The sequence below is a fragment of the Hydra vulgaris genome, chromosome 14 (genome assembly GCF_038396675.1).
Source record: "Hydra vulgaris chromosome 14, alternate assembly HydraT2T_AEP".
Taxonomy (NCBI): domain Eukaryota; kingdom Metazoa; phylum Cnidaria; class Hydrozoa; order Anthoathecata; family Hydridae; genus Hydra; species Hydra vulgaris.
The window spans coordinates 19,403,907-19,423,220 of NC_088933.1; the positions used below are offsets into that span (position 1 = coordinate 19,403,907).

General features: G+C 26.8%; 1 protein-coding gene across 2 annotated transcripts; it reads right to left on the reverse strand.

Annotated features, from left to right (window-relative positions):
• Positions 1-1,906: 1,906 nt before the first annotated feature.
• On the reverse strand, positions 1,907-18,423 carry LOC136090535 (uncharacterized). 2 transcript variants are annotated; one of them, XM_065817306.1, is made up of 4 exons: positions 17,930-18,423; positions 13,002-13,035; positions 5,118-5,170; positions 1,907-2,450 (listed from the first exon to the last, which is right to left on the reverse strand). In XM_065817306.1, exons 1-4 carry the CDS (start codon positions 18,394-18,396, stop codon positions 2,336-2,338), a joined length of 669 nt encoding a protein of 222 aa, XP_065673378.1. In that variant the 5' UTR covers positions 18,397-18,423; the 3' UTR covers positions 1,907-2,335. The 2 variants fall into 2 exon arrangements, with proteins under 2 accessions (XP_065673378.1, XP_065673379.1); XM_065817307.1 differs by lacking the exons at positions 1,907-2,450; positions 5,118-5,170 and adding an exon at positions 8,901-9,452.
• Positions 18,424-19,314: the final 891 nt, after the last annotated feature.

Below are 19,314 nucleotides of genomic sequence, written 5' to 3' on the forward strand. Positions count from 1 at the left end.
GTTTCTCTTTGTAGTTTTGCATGACAGATTTTACCATTTTATCAACGTTTTTGCTTGCGGTGCGATGAGGTTCTTCGAGTAATTTGTGCGTATTCCGACCTGCATTAATGTACTTAGCCCAAGAGACGCGTTAGCCTAAACCGCCTTAATAAGACCTGGTTTTATCCTTTGCTCCTGTTTCTCAGTAAAAAGAGTAGTTGTTGATGGGATGCGTAGTTTAATGGCTTCATTGTAAGCGTTTACTAGGAGCTGGTAGTAATTGTTAGCATTTAAACCAGTGAATTCTGTTTTCCAATCAACAGCTGCGATATGTGCGAATATCGCTGTATATTTTGCTTGGCTCCGAATAATCAAGGTCATTGCAGTAAAGTAGGTGAGTTGTCAAGGCCTACAACAGCGAGTTAAACTTCAATGAATTAGTGTGCCCAGCCCATTGGAGTACCGCCGTTGAATAACTATTTGATGAAGGTAGCACAGTATGGCTCATTTGCTAATAAGCTCGATGTGTCGACTACTACGGTACGTGACAAGCTGAGTTAGATGACATTTATCAAGGCACTTTTGGAACCTGATCTTGCCTTGACATTTATCTCTCACATAACGGTGGCATATGCCATTACTAATTTCGATATAGATGCATGGCTAAAACTGAAATTGCCATATAGTAGAATTGCTGAGCAGTTAGGCAGTATCTGCCCAACAGCCATAATCAAAGTGATACCCAGAGTAAGAACCTGATCATTAAAGTTGGGTGGACGATATAAGCAGCCGAGGAAAAACGATTTTTCACCAAGTTTATTTTTTGCCGAATTTTCTTAATTGATATTGAGCTAAGTGGCACTATCTTCGTCGACTATGATATCGTCATAAATCTGTGTAAACGGCAACTCAAACATTTTATATATAGATAATCCTTTATTATATTTATATATAGTAATAAATTTATCCATATATAATTACTAATAATAAAGTGATTTGATTTTGTAAAACAGCAAAAATTTAACTTATTGTAATGAAATTTATCCGAAAACAAACAACAGAACAACGCGTCTTATCTTATAAAGTTTTTTATTTCTTTAAAACTTCTTTAAAAAGTTATTAACAAACTTGGTACTAAATTAGATAAAAAGTTAGATTTAAAAGGTGCACCTCCTTAATTTAAGGATTATCCAAGTTGTTACTGTTGATATCGCCGTTTTTTTATTGGAAGCTTTCCCTGTTTTTTCTTATTTTTCGCTTAGGAGAAATAATTGCAAAATGATCAGAAACATCGGTTTTCATTGGTCCCTTTTTTTTAGCGAAGTCGGTGAATAAAATGTAAACGATTAAGGACGAAGAATAGTTTGCGATTCTGGTCGGTCTATTAATTATAGGTAATGTTTCAATTTCAAATAATTCATTAAAAATATTCTTATGTTTTGATTTTTATAATAATCAAAAGTTTGTTATTTTAAAATCGCCTATAAATAATTTTTAACAAAGTTATTTTTTTTTCAAGATCGGTTTTCTTTATAACGTTTTTCAGTAAAAAAATTTGCAAGTTTTTAGTTGATGGCCAACGCTTATTAACGTTTAACTGAGACCTTACACTTGCAAGCAAATTTTTGAAAAAACTCAAGCATGGAGGTTTTTTTTTCGTTAAAAAAAATTTTAACTTTGTATAAAGTCAGCAAAATGCACTTTTCTGACAGAAGCAAGGGGATTTTGACAATATAATTTATCAATAAGCGTTCAAAAAATATACTTATAAGCTGTTGCTGTACCACCAAACTGAAAATTTGCAGTTTTTTTCACAATGAGTCAACCCATATCTTAAGGCTTGGCTCAATGACACAATAAGCCACAAAGTCCACAAGTGTTTGTTTTTTAATAAGATTGATTTTTTAAATATAAAAAAACTACAAACTGCATTAAAAATTATTGTGTTAATTAAATAATTAAAAACTTTTATTAAAATAAGTGTCTGAACTGTCAAACAAAAAGTTCTGTAAAAGAAATGATTTGAATAGAAATATAACCATTTAACAAAATAACAACAACAAAAAAAAATACTTAAATACTCTTGGCTTATAAAAAACATCCGTGACTGTCTCAGTAAAACAGAGAGTTGAGAAAAAAAGATCTGAAAATCTCTCTATATTTAAAGATTTTCACAACTCGCTATCCTTCTGAAATAATATATATTGAATAAATATTTTAAAAATATATCATTTACGCATGACTATCAAAATAAACGATAAAAATTATCAAACATGAATAATAAAACAATTTTTTACAATTTACAATAAATAACTTCCACACAAAAATATTATTGAAAAATTTTTTTGTTAAAAAATTAATTTAAAATCGTATCATAAGTGTCACGCATTTGATTCATGAAATCTCTGCTTTGGTCATGAAGAATCTCTTCAAATGCTAAAACCAAATCTTTTTCAAGCTTAGGTCTTTTACTATAAGAAAAAAAAAAAAAGTAATGAAACATGAACCAAATGTGCGTTTATGTTAAAGTATTTTCATATATTAATGAATTCCTGTCAAGATATTGTTTTGATATAGGTATTTTCTTATACACTAAGGGTAGGGTATGGAAATTTAACTTTAAACAACTACTTCACCTTTTTCTTGTATTTTTTTAATAAAGAAACTGGTTCATGGCTGCTTTATAGAATTACACTCTATAAATAGACATAAAACATGCCGTACTTTATAATAGGTCTATTCGCATAGTCGAAGTTCTTGCTAAATTATTTAATAAAATTTTTAATTTTTAATTAACTTAACTATAATAAATATGGGTCGTAAAAGCTGTATCAATAATTGATAAAATGAAATTATGATAAAAGTTCTAAAGAAAAAACTTTTCGTCTTCCATGAACACCAATAATAAAGAAAAAAGTGATCAGCTGATATCCAAAGAGACAACATAACAGATAAGAAAGAAACTCATTTGTGAAAGGCACTGGCCTGTTGGGTACGTTTCAACAAAAGATTATGGCAAAGAAAGACTTCGTGATCCTCCATCTGTGTTTAAGCGTGTAAAACCAAGTTTAATATCTAAACCATCTGGTTGCCCCAAGAAAAATTTAGGATCGCATCCAGAAACTAGAAATGTTCAATCTGACGAGTTGTATGGTTTTAATTTAAAAGATGTTATAAAATCTTTTAATGATCTGAAAGTAAACATAGGAAACTATAAATTTAATGGAATAGATATATTTATTACTGAAACAGAAAACCAGGTTTTGATTCAATCATTAGAGTTCGTTCATATTTGGCATTGTTTGTTCTGAGAATAAATAATAATTTTCAGCATGAATCTTTTCACTTTGGAGTCAGGTGTTTAATAAAGACACTCTCACAGAACAGAATTACCATATTGAATATATATTATTGAATATTCCATTTTTAAAAAAAAGTTAATGCCATTCGAATAATTATGAACGGTAGTGTATATAAATAAATATTAAAAAAAAAAAATATTTTGAAGACTGAAAAAGTTTTTTCGTTTTTTTAAAAAAAGTTTTTTTACTATTTGATAGATTGCCTGCCCTAACCAAACCTTCAGTCATGTAGCAGCACTTCCTTGTAATAGCAGGCTATAAGATAGTCGATGTAGCAACACTCCATGCATGTTTTACAGTAAAAAAATAAAAATAAAAACATTCGGAATGTTTTTATTTTTAAAAAATAAAATAAAAACATTCTAGCCTTTTAACTTGGGTTTTTGTGGTTTTTTAAAAAAATATTAAATTTAATTAGTTTCCTCAATTAAATTAATGCATTTTGTTATAATCTAACTTTAATTTTGTCAGTTTAAAAACCATAGACAAGCTACGAACTTTTTTTGACCACAAACTGTATATTTAACGCCTTTACTACATGTATATGTATATATATATATATATATATATATAATATATATATATATATATATATATATATATATATATATATATATATATATATATATATATATATATATATATATATATATCTTCTATAGCTTGTTTAGATGAGCATTTGCTCACTATTTTTGCTTATCTTTATAGGATACTGTGTTTAAAAAAAAAACGAAAAAAAATTAAAGAAAAGATTGCTGCCCCATGCCAAACCCTCAATGTAGCAGCACTCCACTGCGAGTCAGGCTGTTTGTCAGTAGATGTATGTACTGAAGCCCCCGGCAGCAAGCTATTTCAGTGTGATGTCAGAATGCTCATCTAAACTAGCAATTTATGTTATATTATGTAATAAAAAGAGAAGCAATCATTTAGACAAATCAAAAAAAAAATTTGTTAGAATTTGTCAACAGATAGATAAAATCTCGTCTTTTTTATTAAGTATATTTTTCCATTATAATATAAAACTTCACCATTTTTAAGAAGACAGAAGTTGCAAATTTTAGTTTTTCAGTTGTAAAGTTTTATAATTCAGTAAAGTGTTATAATTCAGTTGTAAAGTGTTTTATAATTTTTCGTTTTATATATGTTTTATGGACTTTTCTTTTAAATTTCAAATCTACTTAGAAAGCTCGGTATCATTTCTATACCACATTCAAAGATTTTATATGATTTGTTAATTCTTTTTTTCTTAATTTAAAATGGTTTTTCAATAATATAGAACTTCTTCTTTAAGGACTGAATAGTCAGTAAACACAGCATTAAAAATAATATTACTTAACAAACATTGTTTAATGGGCAAGCGATTTTTGTACCACAAGTGCTGGTTTTTGTTTTCAAATTTGTAAAATCTGTGTAAAATCTTGTGGTCATGTGAACTAATTATGAACTTTAAAAATTCGCATATAGCTATAAGTAATTTTGATTGAAATTTTGTTAAATATTTTGTGAAGTTTATGATTTATTGGGAAGTAAATTTCAGGTACCTTAATTTCACAGGAAAGGCTTAATGGGTTTGGAATGATAGCCATTAAAATCAGGTTGCACAAGGTCTCAATATCGATGAACACATTGAGTAATTGGCAAACAATCCAGAAGGGCTTATTTTGCCTTTAATAGAATTTAATTTGTCAACTTTGTTATACAAGTAATTACAACGTTTAATAAAGAACTTTTTTACTAAAAATGGTAAAAATTAAATAATACAAAAAAATAACTTACTTTATTAACAACTTTACAACAGCTAAAATATGATTCACATCATTGGTAAATTCCTAATTATTAACAATACTTTATACTATTAATAAATTCTAACAACTGGCATTAATAAAACAAATAATTATCTGACAATATATATATATATATATATATATATATATATATATATATATATATATATATATATATATATATATATACACAATATTACAAATATTTATCATAAAAATTAAAAAATTTAGACTACTTAATGTCAACCATATTGACCCCCAAAAAAAAACAATTTACTAAAAAATTAATAGGTGTCTGGAATAAATGGCTATACAATTCTTTGAAGAATAAATTTTATATGCATTATAAAAGACTATATAGACTTAATAATACAAAGTATATTGCTGGAATAACATTCTATAACAACACTTTATGATAACATTCTATAACAATATATTTTTTAATGTTGGTTAACCTCCCCAAGGCCAAGAAGGCTACTATAGTTAAGGAGGCTACTTTTAATTGTGGTACCAAACCTTCTCTCAACTTTATAACTCCGAAACACAAACCTTGAGAAACAAGGCCGCTGCGTGCAGAAACAAGTTGAGCTTGGTAGTACCAAGGATATAAAGTAAGCGCTCTACCATTACACCACTACTGCATTATTACTACACACTACCCACTACCTACATTTATGAACAATAACTTCATAAGCTGTATTTAAAAAAAAATGAAACATCTCTATTGAAGTTAGAACTAATAACACTTTTTTATAGCACTTTTTATATCAACCATCATAACACATCAACTCCATATAAAATACAACAGAATATCAAACATTATAACATATGAACTACTAATACCTAATCCACTACCAGCAACTACTTCTATAACTACTACATTACAACTAATTACCAATAAAAACACATACCATCTAGCAATCAATACAAACTAATAAAATGATTAGCTATCACTTTACATCTTTTCAATTACAATAAGTAATAGATTATCACTGTGAGCCATAACAACCACCAAAATTAACTTTTTCCCACTTATAACTTTTTTTTATATAAAGATTTTTTTTTTTTTAATTTTATTATTTTATTTTTCAATGGAATTTTATTATTCAAAGATAAACGCAGGTTATGTATGTTATTTTTTTTGTATTGGACAAACTTAAACTAGTTCAGAAGTACCTAAATTACTATCTTTCAAAAACAATTTAAATCAAGATCATTTATTATCCTCCTTATACAACTCCTAATAAATATAGAAATAATTAGAAGAAAAAGAAAAAAATGATTTTACATTACTTTTACATTAAACATCAAAAATGGTTGCTACTAACATTAAAGGTTGTACTTTTGCTAATTATTTTAAAACTTTAGATTTGTTCCTAAAAATTTTTTTTTTTTAATTTTCAAAAACTTCTGATTTGTTCTTGAAAAACGCTTATACTTATTTACTTTTAAAAATAATTTTGTTTTAAAGAAAATATTATTAGAGCTAGGGAGAGGTTGAACATCGTTTTTTTTTATAGCTTAAATGGACATCAACTAACACAACATTTAAAGTATGATTGCACATCAACAAACACTGCATATCAAGTAACATTAAATATTAGAGCAGGTCAATTTTGAAATTAGAAGTTTGATAATACATAATTTGTTTACTAAGAGAAAAAAGATAGGGTTCATCCAAATCTGTTTTATTCTAACGAAGTTTAAGCTAAAATAATTTTAAATATTGATAAATTTAAGATTTCTATACAAAAGAATTCCATTGTATAGCAATAGATAAAATTTTGAAGGACTAAAGAGAATATTTTCAAACAAGCATCGAATGTTTGTTCTGAGAATAATGTTTTTAAAACACCTTATACCACAAAAAACAAATTTGGTGGAAGCCCTAACTCTCTTGTGAATTTAGAACCACCCACACACAGACAGATTATTAAAGATTTTTATTTTCTGATTAATAGTTACTATGTTTCACCATAATTGTAAAAGTTATAGCAGAAAAAAAAAATCATCAGATTGAAAAAAGTTAATCTTAGTTACCTTTAATGTTCACTTATTGTGTATAGAAAAAAGTTGGAGTACTTCTAAATATATCAAGACTGATAAACCAAAATAAATGTAAAATGAAAACTCAATTTAGCTCAGTCAATCGTGAATGGTCTAGAAACAAATTTTCGAAGAAAACTAAAATTGAATGTAAATATTTAGAATAATCACTACAACAAGAAACATGTACCGAAAATAGCATTATCAGAATCTGGTTTAAAATCTTTCAACTCTAGTGAGGTAATAAACATATAAACTGATTAACTGTTCTTTGATATTATGTATCAACAACATAGCTAGTATTACAGTTAGATGTAAATATTATGTATCAATAACATAACAAATATTACTGTTAGATGTAAATATTATGTATCAATAACATAACAAATATTACTGTTAGATGTAAATATTATGTATCAATAACATAACAAATATTACTGTTAGATGTAAATATTATGTATCAATAACATAACAAATATTACTGTTAGATGTAAATAACAAGAATATACTTTAAAATAATGCTTAAACTACTGGTAATTTAAAATATAGAAACTCAAGTTTAGATTTTTATGAAACATATTAAATTGTGTTAATTAGTTGAATTTTGTAAACTTTTTACATATAATATATAAAAACCTTTTATAATTAACTTAATAAATTTTTTTTATATATGGAAACTAGAAAGAAAACCTTCAGGAATTTACAATTCTTGGAAATTTCCAAAATTTGCTATTGACCTGATTAGAAACAGTTTTCAGTGGTCTATCAGTTCCATTAGAGCTGCACATTTGATCTATCCGTTCCATTAGAGGTGCACATTTGATCTATCAGGATCCAACAATTAGTCAATTTTAGTTTTGGATAAGTCCAAAATCCAAAAAGAGTTGATTAAAATGTTATCAGGTAAAACTTTTTGAGTTTCAAAACAAACTCTTTGTTTGAAGTTTTTAAAGAGTATGATTCTTTAAACACTCGAAAAGTGGTTCTAATAGACAATACTTCAACAAAAGTTTGTTGTCTAGTTTTCTAGTAGACTTCAACTTCAACAAATATAGGTTCTAAAACAGGAAGGAGGTGTTCAAGAAAAAACATATACAAAAACTTTACACTGCACACTATAATCTTCATCAGAATGAACTTCCCTTTAAATATTTGTTCAAAAAAGATGAACTATTTCAGTACATTATTTTGCAGAACAAGTATGAAAAATTACTAATATCAATATTGAGCTTGATTTAGTTACTAGGTCTCCAACTATTGACATTGTAAAAATAACATTTTATGCGATTTAAGTAGTGACCAGATATTTTAATATAAATATCGGATGAGAATTGCCAAAAAAAAAGTGCTAAGTATCCAGTACTCAACAGTGGCAATAAGAATAATGTCTCTATATGTGCAAACAACCAACAAGTTTCGGATTCTAGGTTAATTCTTTTGAACTATACTTTCCAACTTTATGTTCCAACCAAAAAAACTCCTTTATGAAAAATTCATCAATTCCTCCAAAAAAAGAACAATCAGTTTCATTGCGTATTTTGTAACAAGGTAAACAAAGCTCTGAGAAAAAAAAAGTTCAAGAGGTTTGCTTAACAAACTCAATGTTTGTTAAAACATTGAGTTTGTTAATTAATTATAAACTTTGAATTATTAGAGGATCAATCAAAAAACTTGAAATAATAGTCACCTCATTTACATGATGTGCTAAAAATATCCATGAATAAATAAAAATCCATGGGTAAAAGTCCATGAATAAATAAAAAGATCCTACTCTTTTAATTAATGTAATTAATAAAATTAATTACATTAATTAATGAAAATTGCTTATAAAGAAAATTTTTTGGGGGGTCTGCTATTGAATTGTTTAGAAAATGTCTCTTTAATGCCAAACACTTGAATCCAAAAAAATTACAATTCAACAAGCATTATTAAATATCAACTAACGCTACATAACAAGTACCATAGTAAACTAACTAACACTACAAAATAATTAGCATTGCACATCAATTAACAGCACATAAAAAGTACCATAATAAACTAACACTACATACCAAGTTGCACATCAACTAACACTAAATAGCAAGTACACCTATATCATTAAGAATATATGCATGAAATCATTTTTCGTAATAACAAAACATAAAAAGAAAAACCTGATGTTATTATCCAGAGCTTCAAATAGGAAAGCCACAATCAATTATCTCTAGGTTTCAGTTGCTTTTTTATCCCTTGTTATTGATGTGCACCAAGAAGTCCTTAAAGCATCTTTACAACCGGACACCTTAATAATGATTTTGTCAATGAGCACTACAGTTTACTTAACAGAGCACCACAACTTGTTACATTAACTAAAAGTTTCTTAAAAAGAATTTTATACTGTTTATCTTGGTTTTTTGCTTAAATTTTAAGTTTTATTTTCAAATTTTTTCTTTTCTTTTCTTGCATATTAATGCAACTTTAAGGTCAATCAACTTTTTAAGAGAATATGTTTCCTTAAAAAGTTAACAAAAACTTTATATTGAATTTTTTTTAAATTTGTTTTAATCATTTAAATAAACATTTTAAAACTGATAACAATAGTTGAATAAAATTTTAAACACTTTATAACTAACTTTAGTTAAATGTTTTCATTAAAAAGATGATCAATTAAAAGATCATTAAAAGATAAAGATGTGAAGATTCACATTCTGTAAGATGTGAGGAAGATTTACATTCAGTTGTATAAAAGGCAATTCTGAGATCACAGAAAATTTTTTATCATCTTTTATCTAGCATCTCCTTTTACTGAATAATTTTGTTGAAAAATGTTACCTATAAATAAAGCAAAATAAAGAGATCATTCAGTAACCAGAATAGATCAAATTGCCATCATGAAACTGCATTGTTATATGACAATTCAGCAGTGTTCATGGTTAGCACGGATCCTGATAATGCCAACCTACCTGATCCAAGAACGTCACTTATATGGGTTGATAGCTACCCATCAAGGTACCCTGTGATGCAAATTTTGAAATCTTTTAATTTTGTCCGCAGAAAATAATTTAACTTGAATGTTCAAATTAAAATTTTGACTTCAAAGTGCGACAATAAAAACACTTGCAGAATGAGAACCACAAAATTGGGCCTCCATTTATAATTGCCCCAGGTACATATTTATACTTAAATAATTTTTACATATATGTTCAAAGAACATTTTTTAAAAAAGAGAAAAGATAGGTTTCAGGAAGTATATTTTTAATAAGCTTTTAATCACATTAAAAACAAATAACTTGAAAGTTTTAAACTTTCTAAACAAATTTTAATATAAAGATAAAATACGTATGTTTTGGTTTCAGGTCAAAGTAGTGCCCAACCACAATCAAGCGCTCCAAAATTAACCACTCTAGCTCTTGTAAATGTACAACTAAATACGGGACTATCAAACAACGGATTAAAGGCATTGATCAGAACTGTAAACCAAACATCAAACAGCAAGATGGTAGAGCCAAATTTTTATAAGAATTTTTTAAGAGCAGGTCAATACTTGAGTGATTTCTTCACCTGCAGTGACTTAAAAATTACTGATAGAAAAGGAAATTCTGGTACAGTTCGAGTTGTTGCTCACTGTAATGATTTATCAAGTCGCAAAATTTCTGGTAGACATTTTGTTAAGCTCAGAATTAATGTTATTAAAGGTTTTCTCAAGTTTTGTCTAAGCATTGTTGATACTGTGTTAAAGGTTGATACTGTGTTAAAGGTTGATACCAGCTCACCACCTAAAAAACAATCTCTTACTCAAAGGACTGGCAAAGACACTGGAAGTAAGAGACAAATTCTTCTTGCGATATCACAAGATTTGCCAGTAACTCACTCCAACATTGAACAAATCTGATCACTGATTAATGCAAATGGAGTTAAACTAATTTTGACTTGTGATATGAGAGTTGGATATATAATTTGTGGTCTTCAAACCCATTCAAGTATCCACCCTTGTACATGATGTGATGTCAAATATAGAAACTTGTAAACACTGGGCTCAATCAAATCTAGCCTTGAGACTTTTCAGTAATCTGGCAGGGTTTTTGCTCGTGCAAAGTTGTTTGGCAATGTCATACAAAAGCCAATCATCAGTGGGTCTGACAATGTTTTGATTTTAGAAATAATCTCACAGATGGAAGTGCATCTCCTTATAGGAGTTGTCAATCACCTTTTCAAGATACTTAAAATTGCTTAGTTAGAAGCTGTTAAGTGGCCAGCTGCCCTCCACAATCAACTGAGCCCGTTTCCAGAGTTTTAGCCAGCCCAATGGCACCGCGTATACTGTGGAATTCGCAATGGGTTTAAAATTTTCAAAATTCAATGACCATTTTTTGTTTTTTTAAAGATATTGGAAATATTTATTTTCAATAATAGTTTCCAATATTGCAAAAAAGCAGTAAATATTATATTCCTGGCTAACACCCAGGTATCATGGGAGCCAGTTCAAGGGAAATGAATGCAGGAAGCTTCTTAAAAATGTGGATGTGCTCCATCAACTTCCTGATACAAACTTGATTCCCAACATTCTTCACATAATTGAAGCATTCAAAAGTTTCAATTTAGTTGTAAAAGTTTGCTTTATCCTTCAGCCAGGTTTGATGAAATAATTGAAAATTTCAAAATGTGTTACTTAATGATAACTGGTACAAGCGTAACACCTAAAACTTACACTGTCTTCTACCACATCAAAGATTTCATCAGTTGCAAAGGATCCGCCTTTGGGCCCTATTATAAACAAACTGTTGAAACTGTTCATCAAGACTTTTATAAACATTGGTCAAGGTATAAACGAAACAATATTCATCCAGAGTACAAAGAAAGATTGTTATGCTACATAACTGATCTAAACAGTAAGGATTTTTAAAGAAACGCTACCATAATGTGATTTATGAGATTAGGCAGCAGAAAATCATAGCTTATGGTTTATAATGAACCATTTTAAACCTTAACTGCTGTTAGTAATTATGAATTTTAATATTGCATGCAAACATATTAAAAATTACTTGACTAAAATAGTTTATTAAGCTATTTTGAACAAATTTCTTGTGGAGAAAATCAAAGACTGTGTCTTACAATTTCATCAGATGCTATTTGATGGTGATATAATGTAAAAAACTTTATATAGTTATTTTTTCATTTCATTTTGAAAGTCAATGTATTTAATAAGGTTTCAAGTGCCAATAAAAGTTTTTTAATCAGAAACTCTTTTGTTTTACCAACTGGTAATCTTTTTGCCAGATTTTTTTTAGCACTTTTTTCTGCATTTTGGCAGTAGTATATACTTTAGAAAATGTTGAGATACTCGCTCTATGCATAAGCCAATTCAAACCACGCTTCAAATAGCAAGTCAATATTTTTGTCTAAAGAATGAAAATGGTACATGTAGCAATAAAAAAATTTTAAAATAAATACTGCTGATATTACATAGTAGAACACTTATGTAACCTTTATTTTGAAAATAGTGATCAAATAGTAATAGTAATTGGTAACATTTTGAAGTCTAAGTAGCAAAAAACTAACAAAAAGTAAACTAAGCTGCCTAAAAACTGAAATTTTATCTAGAGTTTGGTGGGGCCATATGCTTTATTTATGCTACATATATTTATGCTACATTTGCACCAATTTTTATCAAATTAAATGTAGTGGTTCTCATTCTACAGGTGTTTTTATTGTCACACTATAAAGTCAAAATTTCACTTAATTTGAGCATTCAAATTAAATTATTTTCTGTAGACAAAATTAAAAGATTTCAAAATTTATATCACAGGGTAATACATAAAACACAAATTAAGTTTATAAATTTCAGCCTTACCTTAATTTGTTGACTTTTTAAAGAGAAATCACATCTAAAAAAATGAATGGTAAATACATTTTAGAAAATAACTTAATTTAAACACACACACACACATTTATATATAGAGAGGTCTCGGCAAGAGTAAATGAATGCAAGAATGAAGAAAAGCTCTCCTAAAACAAACATGGAGAGCCATATTTTATATTTTATTATTGTAATAGAATGCAAAAGTTTAAGAATTATTACAACTTAAAGATTAGACAATAAAAGTGTTTATATATAATTACAACTTTTTTTAGCAGAACATTTCATAGTGCATTATATTTTTTTATTTTGCTCAAGTTGAGACAATATATAATTCAACCCTCGGAAATAGGAAAATACCTCAAACTGTTGGAGGACGACATAAAAAAATTTGACACAAAGGGGTTACCATAAAACATAGAAACAAGTTCAGCGAAATTTCGTCAACCTTAAACACTTTCAGGTTGGCAGTTAGGTCAGCATTGCCGATTGCCCACCCTAATTCCGATAATTCATTACATAATATAAAAATACATTAATTTAGTGGATATTAATTTTATATTATATATATACATATATTTAAATATATATATATATATATATACATATATATATATATATATATACATATATATATATATATATATATATACATATATATATATATATATATATATATATATATATATATATATCATATATATATATATATATATACATATATATATATATATATATATATATATATGTATATATATATTTATATTATATATAATAATTTTATATTATATATATACATATATTTAAATATATATTTATATATATATATATATATATATATATATATACATATATATATATATATATATATATATATATATATATATATATATATATATATATATATATATATATATATATATATATATATATATATATATATATATATTAGGAAAATTGAGGTCGGCATTCCGAGGGTTGTATATATATATATTTGAGCAAAAAAAAAAAAAAAGCAGTAACAACATTTAAAAAGAATGTTTTTTATTTTCAAATGTACTGTTCATAATTATTCAAATGACATTATTTTATTAAAAAATGTGGTTTTTTATTGAACTATTTTCTATGTTTATTTTGCACTATTAGATAATTTAAAAGTATTTTGATTAAAATGCTTTGATAAAAATTATAAGAATAATAAAAATGCTTAAGTAGGCAAAACTACATAAAAAATGGACCATCAATGACTGTAAACGTGGACCGACGTGTCAAATTACAAAATCTCTCTCTTATCAGATTTTTTTTGGAGGAATTAAAAGTAATGTCAAAAACAAATGCCTAATGATGCATAAAATGTGAAAAAACTTATTAGTTAGTGGCATAAAATTGACTTAAAATTCTTAAAATTGAATTGGATAAGTCGTTAAGTAGAATGCCAAGAATATATATGACGGTTATTGTTGCTAAGGGTGATTAAAAGGCAAGTAAATTATAAATTTATCTAATAGGACTTTATATTAACTTTTTTGTAAACCTAATAAATAGGAAGATAACATATAATTCAGGTAGACTTTCTTTTCAGTTTCTCTTCCAGTAGTAAAACTTTGAAATCTTATAGCGAAAAGTATGACAATTCAAATAATTATGAAAGGTAGTGTATTTAAAAAGTAAAAATATTTAATATTATAAACTGAATTTTAAATAATAGCTTTAATCGGAAGACAGCATTGACTAAGAAAAAGACAGAACTATGACAGGATTATTTATTTTTAATGGCATTTTTATAAAAAACTGATTTTTTATTTTTTTTGCAATAAACATTCCTTTAAAAAAACATTGCAGTTTATTACACAATTATTGGTTTATTTCAAAAACAACTTTTGCATTTTTTAGCTACAATGATAATGCTTTTCTGTTATAAACAACTCTGCGAACTTGACAATATTGTCATTAATGTTATAGTGATATTACACAATATTTCACACCAAGGATTTTAGGATGAAAAATTTCTCTGCACTACATATCTGTGTTTAGAAGGAATAGAAAATTTTATTTTTACTAATTCTATTACAACTTTTATCTATAATTATGTAAATTCTATATTCACATATATAATACTAAGTACATATGTGTGAATATAATATAACTGTAGTATAAAATAAATTATATTATAAAGTTGACAAGTTGCTAGCCCTTTGCATAGTTAAAATAATTTCAAGTACTACAAATAAAATCATTGACTGCTATGCAAAAAAAAATTTACAATCACATTTTGTAAGCAAAAGTAAATCTGAAACTCAAACTTTGTCTTCTTTATTTGATGTGAATAAAAGAAATTGGTTTATATGACAAAATTATATTTTTGCAAAAATTATATTCTATAATAATACTTTATTATAAAATTATACTTTTGTGAGAACCTTACATTGCTTACCTAAACCACTTTAGAAAAGTGTAAGCACGAGCTAAAGCTCTCGCTTTCCACCCAGGCCTATATATATATATATATATATATATATATATATATATATATATATATATATATATATATATATATATATATATATATATATATATATATACACACTGAGGCATATTCGTTTAGACGCATCAATTTTTTTCTCTTTGTCTTAATTTTTTTCTATGAATTGTCAACTGATATGCATGCAAGTTATTATCAAAATAATTGTTGTGTTGTGGGCTAATAAAAATCACAAAAAAATTTTTTCTATGTATCTTTATTAACATGAGAGTATGTTTGATATACAAAAGTACATTTTTTAATTGGAATATATCTATAGACGCAGTCATATTTTTGACATTAAAAGATGGAAATTAGTAATGCGTATGTCCTCCATTACACTGGATCACCTCAAAGATTCTGCCTTTCATTGACTCCACTAGTCGTTGAAGTGTTGCTTGATCCAACTCGGACCATTCTTCAAGGATTTTACACTTTAACTCAGTAACAGTTTTAAATTGGTGTCCGGCTGCTTTAGCGTCATAAACTTTTCTTGATAGCATTCCCCACACGTTCTCGATTGGATTTAAGTCCGGGCTACAAGCTGGCCATTTGAGAACGGGGATGTTGTGGTCTTTAAACCATTTCATAGAATGCCTAGATGTGTGAATTGCAGCATTATCGTGCTGAAATATGGCATTATCGTCCATGTTTTCATCCATATAAGTTATGAGAACATCATCCAACATTTCTGTATACTTTATCGAGTTCATTTTAGGTAAACCACAACACAGAGTCAATTTTTCTGAATAAGAAAATCCGCCGCAAACCATTAAACTTCCTTCTCCATAATTTCGTTTTGTTTGTGGGTCATTTATTCCTTTTAGATTATGCCAATAACAACTGTAAGAGTCCGGACCATCTAAATTGAACTTTTTTTCATCTGAAAATATTACGTTTTGCCACTCATGACTCCAATGCATATAGTTTTTAGCAAACTGTAATCTAGCAATTTTATGGTGTTTTTTAAACATTGGTTTTTGGTGTGGTTTCTTCCACTTTACGTTTAGTGTTGTACGTAGAATATGTGCAACATGTTTATTGGTGACAGACAATAATAATTTATCCTTTATTTGTGTTGCATTCAATTTATTTTTGGTTGCTTCGAAGCGAATTCGATTAATTTGCCGATTTGTTAATACTTTGTTGCCGTTTGTTGCTTTTTTTACACAGTAATTGTCACCTTTTGCATTGTAGTTTCGTACAACATGGTCAGATCTTCCAATTTTTCTTGCTATTTCTCGTATAGAAAGTGCTAGTGAGATTTCTGAGCCACGATATAAATTAATTTGTATTTTTTCAGCATCTGTCATATACTTTCCTTTAGGCATTTTGTAAAATGCAATAAAAATGATACTGGCAGAGCAAAAGATCAAATAACACTAAAATTTATAAATTTGTTTGTGTAATAGTGATTAAAAATCAATAATTACCGTTATTATTCTGATTGCGTCTATAGATATATTCCAATTAAAAAATGTGATTTTGTATATCAAACATACTCTCATGTTAATAAAGACACATAGAAAAAATTTTTTTGTGGTTTTTATTAGCCCACAACACAACAATTATTTTGATAATAACTTGCATGTATATCAGTTGACAATACATAGAAAAAAATTAAGATAAAGAGAAAAAAGTTGATGCGTCTAAACGAATATGCCTCAGTGTATATAATATATATATATATATATATATATATATATATATATATATATATATATATATATATATATATATATATAGGCCTCAGCAGGAGTAAATGAGTGTGAGAGAAAAGCTCTCCCAAAACCAACATGGCGAGCCATGCGAGCTGCTCTTTTAAACTGCTTTTTACAAGAACTTTTAGTTTTTGCACAAACTATCTGTTTATATATATAAAAATTGCTTATTAAATACAAAATTTAGTTTTATACTTGTTACTAGCATATGTTTGTAACGTTAAGTTACAATAATATACACATAACAAGAGTTATTTATTGCGCTGTGAAAAAATTCTTTACACGTAAAATTTTTTAACTTTGCAAAAACCGTGCCTGTTTATTATCCAATGAATTAAATTTTTTTGACTTTGCGCTTTTCATTTTAGTTACAATAATAATTAATCTTTTGAGAAAAAAAAAAATACTTTTGCGAGAGCTGTAAGTTGCTCCCATAAAGTGTTTAAGGGGAGTGTGGGCGAGAAGCGAGTGGCGGGAAGCGTGAGCTAAAGCTCTCGCTTCCCGCCAAGGCCTGTGTGTATATATATATATATATATATATATATATATATATATATATATATATATATATATATATATATATATATACACATATATCCAATATTAATATGTCCTCCAATAAATCTTTAAGATGCAAATTATATAACACAAAATAAAATTTAGAAAAAATAAATTAGAACCTTATTTCATGAGTATTATTTGTACTTGTTACTTCTGCAATAACACCAGTGCCTTGTGTATTTGGTATAACATTTTCAGGACATGAAAACACTTGTTTGCTTTGAATTAAATTTTGATGAACATGTGATTTATTATTATTTAAAGATTTTTGTTCAGGGCATTTTTTTAAATTATTATGTTTGAGTTCTTGATGATTTAAAATTGGGGAGGTATGTGAACTATGATAAGAATCAGAAAAATCATCTTTATGCATTTTTTCATTATAAGTAATTAATTTATCACATACTAGACTTCTAATTATTGAACTCTTAACTTCTGCATTTGTAGGCTTATTATTTAATAATTTTAATTTTTCTTTTATTTCTTCTTTCTGTTTATTTTTGTGGTTGTTTTTCATATTTTCTCGCTTTAATAACATCAATTTTCTTTTACATTGTTTATAATGACTCCATTTGACTTTTTCCATTCTACAATAGCTTTACCAATAACCTATATATATATATATATATATATATATATATATATATATATATATATATATATATATATATATATATATATATATATATATATATATATATATATATATATATATATATATATATATATATATATATATATATATATATATATATATATATATATATATGCATACATAAAAGGATATAATAATTACTAATTTGTGTTTAAATAACAGATAAGTCATTACATTTAATATACACAATTTGATATATATATATATATAAATTATATATATATATATATATATATATATATATATATATATATATATATATATATATATATAGATATATAAACACACACACACACAGTATTGTGAATAAGTTTTAGACCACTTGCATAATTAGACGAACTTACAATTTTTTTCCTATGTAATTTTTTTAAAGCATACTTAAGTTTAATAATATATAAGAAAAGTTGAAAGAGTACATTATTTTGAATAAATAAACAAAATTGAAAAAGGAATCATGAGGGATTTGTTTGTTTATTTATTAAAACGACATGTCATAACAACTACATCCAAAACAGGATATTCGAATGCTGTTACAGAAATCAGAGAAACTGGCTTCCTTAAAGATAGAAAGAAAAGCGGTAGACCTCCTAAGCTAACAAAAGGTGACAATAAATATTTAAAAACCCTATCTTTAAGAAATACAAAAGAAGCATCAACCGAGCTGGCAAAAGACATACGACTTAAATATGCAAAACATATAAATCCAAATTTGAAATTTTTGGAACGAAAGGACGCCAATATGTTTGAAAAATTCAAGAAGCCTATCAGCCCGAGTGTTTAAAAGCTACTATTAAACACAGAGGAGGTTCTTTACAAGTTTGGGGCTGTTTATCTTCATCTGGAGTAGGT